Source organism: Aedes aegypti, chromosome 2, assembly GCF_002204515.2.
Source record: "Aedes aegypti strain LVP_AGWG chromosome 2, AaegL5.0 Primary Assembly, whole genome shotgun sequence".
Lineage (NCBI taxonomy): Eukaryota > Metazoa > Arthropoda > Insecta > Diptera > Culicidae > Aedes > Aedes aegypti.
The window spans coordinates 118,881,688-118,887,345 of record NC_035108.1 but is presented as its reverse complement, the minus strand read 5'-3'; the positions used below and the strand labels follow the sequence as shown (position 1 = coordinate 118,887,345).

The window sequence follows — 5,658 nt, the reverse complement described above, 5'->3', positions numbered from 1 at the left end:
TAGTGTTACTAGTAATCAAATATCAGTATGGATTTCTAATGTATTTTAACTTATACACTCAATCAATACAGCTTTGTTTTGTCACTTAGTTAGTGTATTCGTTTACCTACGGCACAGCTCACAGCATAATTGAATCAACAAATAGTTGTCAGATTACCTATTCTTCGAGATGCTTTTCATGTTGGTCTTTTCAATTTCGTCATTGTGTTAGTTGTTATCAGTGAGATTCAGGAATTAGTGTTCAATGAAAACTTTCCCAGTTGTTATCTGGGAGCTGTTAATAAAGCTTAGTTGCCATTTTTGCATTCGTTCATCGTGTGGCAAGTACGATGATTCTCTGTATCCAGGGAAGGCAAGGAAATTTCCTTTTACGAAAAGATCCTGAACCGACCGGGAATCGAACACAAACACCTACTTTGTAGAATTAGTTGTTCCCTTGTCCAGAAATTGAACTAAAGTCCAGTCTAGCTTTCAACAGCAAATATCAATTGAGTTATCGATGACCGCAATGGTGTGATCAATTAATCTAACAAAAATCCCTAACCCTCCGTATTTCCATTCATCTCTTCCAAAGATTACGGTGTTTCCCAGAAAGATGTTTAGCTTCGTAGAATAGTATCTCTCGCGTGCGACATTCATGCCTACGCCGGCTTCATTTATCCAGTAAATAGCAGTTCATCCACCACGAGTCCACTCGATCGCTGTCATCTCGCTCTCCAACTACTTCAGTGCCATACTAACGATCAACCGACCTGGCTGCAAGCCGCCCGCTCCTTTAGAACCAAATAAACGATGAACGTGAACTCATTTCGTCGCATCGGCTACATCTACGCCGTGTTTTGCTTTATCTGCTCGGTGCTGGGTGCCGTCTATTTTTTCAAGAAAATACTCGAACCCAAAACATTCTGCGTTCAATACTTTTGTGAAAGTGGTAAGTTAGCGGGTTGTGTCCCTTAATCAGAATGGTTGAGGTTTATGGTTGTGCGATTTATTGCGACAGGTTTCGAGCATCTGTTGATATCGGCGATCAGCATGGTGATGTGCCTCCTATCAGCGACGTTTGCCATATTTGTCAAACTGGGAATAGAAGAGGTATGTATACACATATAATTAGTCTCTAGCGGAGCACAGCTGTTTCTAAAAGCGTGCACTATTTTACCGAACAGGGTGAACCGGGCTACATACACATCAGCCGGACGTTCATGCTGGTGCGCAGTTTTGTTCTGACGATTCGCTGGACATACGAAAGTGTCGCACTGGCGATCACTGAAATCGATCAAGGCATATCTCCGTTGGTGGAGCAATTTCGCAGTGTCGCCACTATTTTGCTGATTGTGATTACAGGTATGGGGGCTTTTTCGTCATTAGTAGAATGATCTTAACATTTTCTTATCGCTTTTCCGGAAAAATTGATGACTCAAAGCTTCAACCGGTTTCGAGTTGTGGATCTTGGATGGAGTGCAGAAATATTCGCTGCAAAGGTTGCATTAGGGTTCTACCACTTACAAATGTAGAAAGGATGGTTTCTCTTCTCGAGAATAGCAATGCAAAAAGACTGACAACAATTATAAGGAATTCCTATCAAAGTGATATTCGTAAGTAGCATTTAAGGGTCTGTGAATTTTTAAAATAATTAGTGTTTTACATATTACATACAATAATTACGTAAGCACATTCATATACGTTCATAGTATGCTATTTTTCCCCGAACGCCAGTTCCCGAATGACCCGTTTTCCCGAAAAGTGATGTTGTTCAGAAAACATAAAGATTATTTTATGACATTCTGATAGGATGAACTATGAAGGACGATGAGCAATCAAAAGAAGGAGATATTTGGTCACTCCCGCCTCAATACATATTGCCAAAAATGCTGCGAACGGTGAAACTTACAACAACAGCCGTTCAAAGAAAAAGAAGAGTCCATATCAGATGAGCGGTATGTTCAAAACCTACAAATTTATAGAGATTAGACAATTATGAGCATCAAAAACTTTTCTGGGACATCGACTTTTTGGGGAAACGGGGTATTCAGGGAAGTGATATTCGGGAACTGGTGTTCGGGGGAAACGACTTTCAGGAAGAAGTAGCACAACGCGCATATATGAGTATTAATCATATTCTCTGCCTAGTTATATCCCATATTTTTTCAAAAATTCTTTCTTCTTTGCAAACTTATGACTTACTTTGACAAACTCATTACTTACATATTTGCTAGTTGATTATTTGTTTCATATTTTATCAATTGGTTTTTAAACCATTGGTGCATAAATACCACACATTTAAATAACATCGATCAAATTCACAAGCATTATCGAGTAATCTTGTAAGTAAGAGGACGTTATGTTTAATCGGCTTCCCTTGACTAAGTGCTTACGTAGTTATTGAAGAAGCCTAACGCATTTTCAAAATGAGCTTGAACAAGTTATCAAATTGGCTGGTCGTTAATAAATGAAAGTATTATTAGTGTTGTTAATTTATTTCTTGAGAATAATGAAATAAATTTGAAGGCATTTTCATTTTTGTTGTATTTATTATTTTTTTAATCGCATAAATATCCCAAGTTTCCCTAACCACTAGTAATAAAGGTTGAATCTTCCGATATCCCAGTAAGATAATGCGGCATAATTACAACATTATTTGGGCATAAAGAGTATAGTTTTATGATGCCTGGCAGCTTTATGTACGCATAGAATGTCATAATGATGGAAGAATCGTGCTTTTCTGCACCACATTATTAGAACATATAAGAAACGTCAGTTGTTTTCGCTTGATTTTCGGGTCATTTTTTTTTTTCGCGTTTTCACGTACACATCCAAGAGCTTTCGCGTACATGGCCAAGCAGCTGGTACACAATGAATGAACGAATAAGAAGGATATGTACACCAATTACACTGCGGAACACGTTTTTGTCTCCAGCACCAAAATACCGCTATTGACTTAATTAAGGGGTTGCTGAATCCATTTCCGTTTTCAGAAATATCATAGCACGTCTAGTTTTTGAGATATTTGACTGTTGAAAATGCAAAATTTGACTATTTCAGCCAACTTGCATGCAAGTTTGCCAGCTTGTAAGGTACTATATTGGCTTAATTTGCCACAGAATTCAAACTTTATGTGTATAACAATACTTATTATTAAAGTTTGTAATACTTTCGATGCGGAAAAGTTATTTTTTTTATGGTTTAGAGAATTGTTGTATTTTGCCATATAGAAGAAACGAAGAATTTTGTATGGAGACTGCAAGCATGTTGAAAAAATCGGTTTAATCGAAATTTAATCGCGCAATTTCAATCAAATTATGTCTGAAATGAAAGTTCAAGTTCTATTTTGCATGTTTGGCGGATTAGATCACAAAAAAAATTGATAAATCGTACTTTAAATTTTATGTAAACATGAATAAAACCAGTGTTTTATACAACTTTGGCGACCTGTAGCTAAAAATTGTGACGTGCTGGAACATTTCTGAGAATGGCACCAGATTCAGCAACCCCAATCTACTAGAGACACATAATTTGATCCTTGAGACACGCAAAAATGTCATTTTTGTTACGCTGTGTTATGAATGCAATAAGCATGACTTGTTGAGGCTAATTGATAGTTTGAAGCCTTGCAAAACAGATTAATTAAAAAAGTATTAGCACTTAATTAACTTAAAACTTCAAAACATTTATTTGAAAAAGCGTTGTCTTTGTTGCATCTATGGCAATAGCGTTCCTAAAAAGTGTTCGCCATAAAAGTGTTCCAATTATGGACCATCGATTTTTTGCACGAAATGGAGTTAATGGAGTTGAACAAATTTCATATCTTCAGCAAAGTTGTTCAGAAGCTTCAAAGAAGGTTCTATGCAAAATGGTAAAGAATGATAATTATATAAATAACAACCACTTCATGATTTCTCAATAGTAATGGAATAGAACGTGCATGTTGGCTACACCACAAAAGATCAAAGAAAGCTGATCGCAGTGGTTCATCCCGAACAGAAACAGTAAGTATGTTTGTGCGAAGTCTTGGATCAAAGTTTTTTTTTTAATTTTAAAGGTTTACTACATGCTTGTAACTTACTGAAAACAAAATGATTGTCAAAAGGCCAAAAAAATGGCTACCCTAAAACCTTACTTGTTTATTTTACATATGCAGTATTATAGATTATCTGCATTTTAGTTGCCAATGCTGATTTCATAGCACACGTTCCTTTTTATCTAAATTATGGCTGTTCTCTCATTGATAACAGGCAAGAGTGACAGAGTAGTGTGAAAAATTTAGTTTTAAGGTAAATTATTTAAGTTTCCAACCAGCAGGTTTAAGGTCTGATTCCTTAAACATTCATGTAACAATTGTTTCAAAATATGGCGTTATGCATAACTGAGTCAAACACGGGAAATTGACCATTTAAAAATTCTACTATAATCATCAAAACTCCTACATAAGCAAATAATTTTCAAATTGAATAAATCGATATTCAGTTATGAAAATGGAAATATTCTCGTCGACTTCATCATGTGGGAAGTTAAAAAACGTTGTCCATTATTTTAGGAGATTCTAACCTCTCCCTATCCTCCAATATCTATTTCATACACCGTTACTCTTAATTATAATTGCAAAAGTTAAAATTTTCATTTCCAATGCTAGGGGTACTGGGGTCAGTACAAACAACACCTCGTACAGTGATCGGCGAAAAAATAGATCATTTTACCGTTTTCCATACAAAATGAAAATGACCAAGTTTGGTGACTTAAATCTTGGCTCCTAGAGCTTCGATTGGGCTGAAATTTCTACCGCACATAGGAAATAATTTGAAATTTGTGTAGTGAAAGAACAACATTTTGATCACTCACTTTAATGTTATCGCAAATGCCCCTCTTTAAAAAAAGCTATTTATTCATTTTGAATTATTTTTAAAAACGAAAGGATTCAGAGCAATATACCCTTTGGCAAAAATGTTTGATTTAACAAGAGAAACAAGAATATAGAACTTTTTTTCTGTGAAATTAATACTTTTCAAATTGTATCAAAACTAAAATTTTGACATTTATTTCGATATGGGACATTTGCGATAACTTGAGTGATCAAAATGATGTACCGTCAAACGGGGTAAATTGCAACAATTTTCAACTACAAAGCTATATAGATGAAAAATTTGAGGAATCAGATGAGACATAAACCATCTTATACCCTAATCGCCTCGTAAAGAATATCACGCGGTGTTTTAATTTTATCAGTGTTTTATTTTCAGGGATCAAGAGAGACGAAAAATATGCATTTTCAATGTGGGGTAACATGCAACACACAGTGCTACCTAAAGTACACTATTAAAAACTTATCCTATATCGTGTTATTATGAACATTTAATAATTATCTGCAGAAAAAAAATAAACATAACAATAATCAGAACTATCTACTCTACTCTTAGAAAACTAATTATTATTGATTGAATTAATGAGTATTAAAGCAATTCGATTGAAAACTTCATTGGCATTAAATTGAGTGTTCACACGGGAAAATTCTAGCATATCATCAGTTTTGACAGTTCTTTTAAACCCATTAAAATGTTTGATGCAACTTTTCTACAAATATAATGGTATTTAAAGTTTAACTTCACACTTACTTTTTTATATATATATTTAAATCAAAGCGACGTATCACATATAGTATTGGAC

At 34.9% G+C, this 5,658-nt stretch overlaps 1 protein-coding gene across 1 annotated transcript; it reads left to right on the top strand.

The window, feature by feature from the left end:
* Window positions 1-341: 341 nt before the first annotated feature.
* LOC110675968 lies at window positions 342-1,678 on the top strand. Its single transcript, XM_021842119.1, has 4 exons — window positions 342-931; window positions 1,001-1,092; window positions 1,167-1,344; window positions 1,424-1,678. Exons 1-4 carry the CDS (start codon window positions 793-795, stop codon window positions 1,489-1,491), a joined length of 477 nt encoding a protein of 158 aa, XP_021697811.1. The 5' UTR covers window positions 342-792; the 3' UTR covers window positions 1,492-1,678.
* Window positions 1,679-5,658: the final 3,980 nt, after the last annotated feature.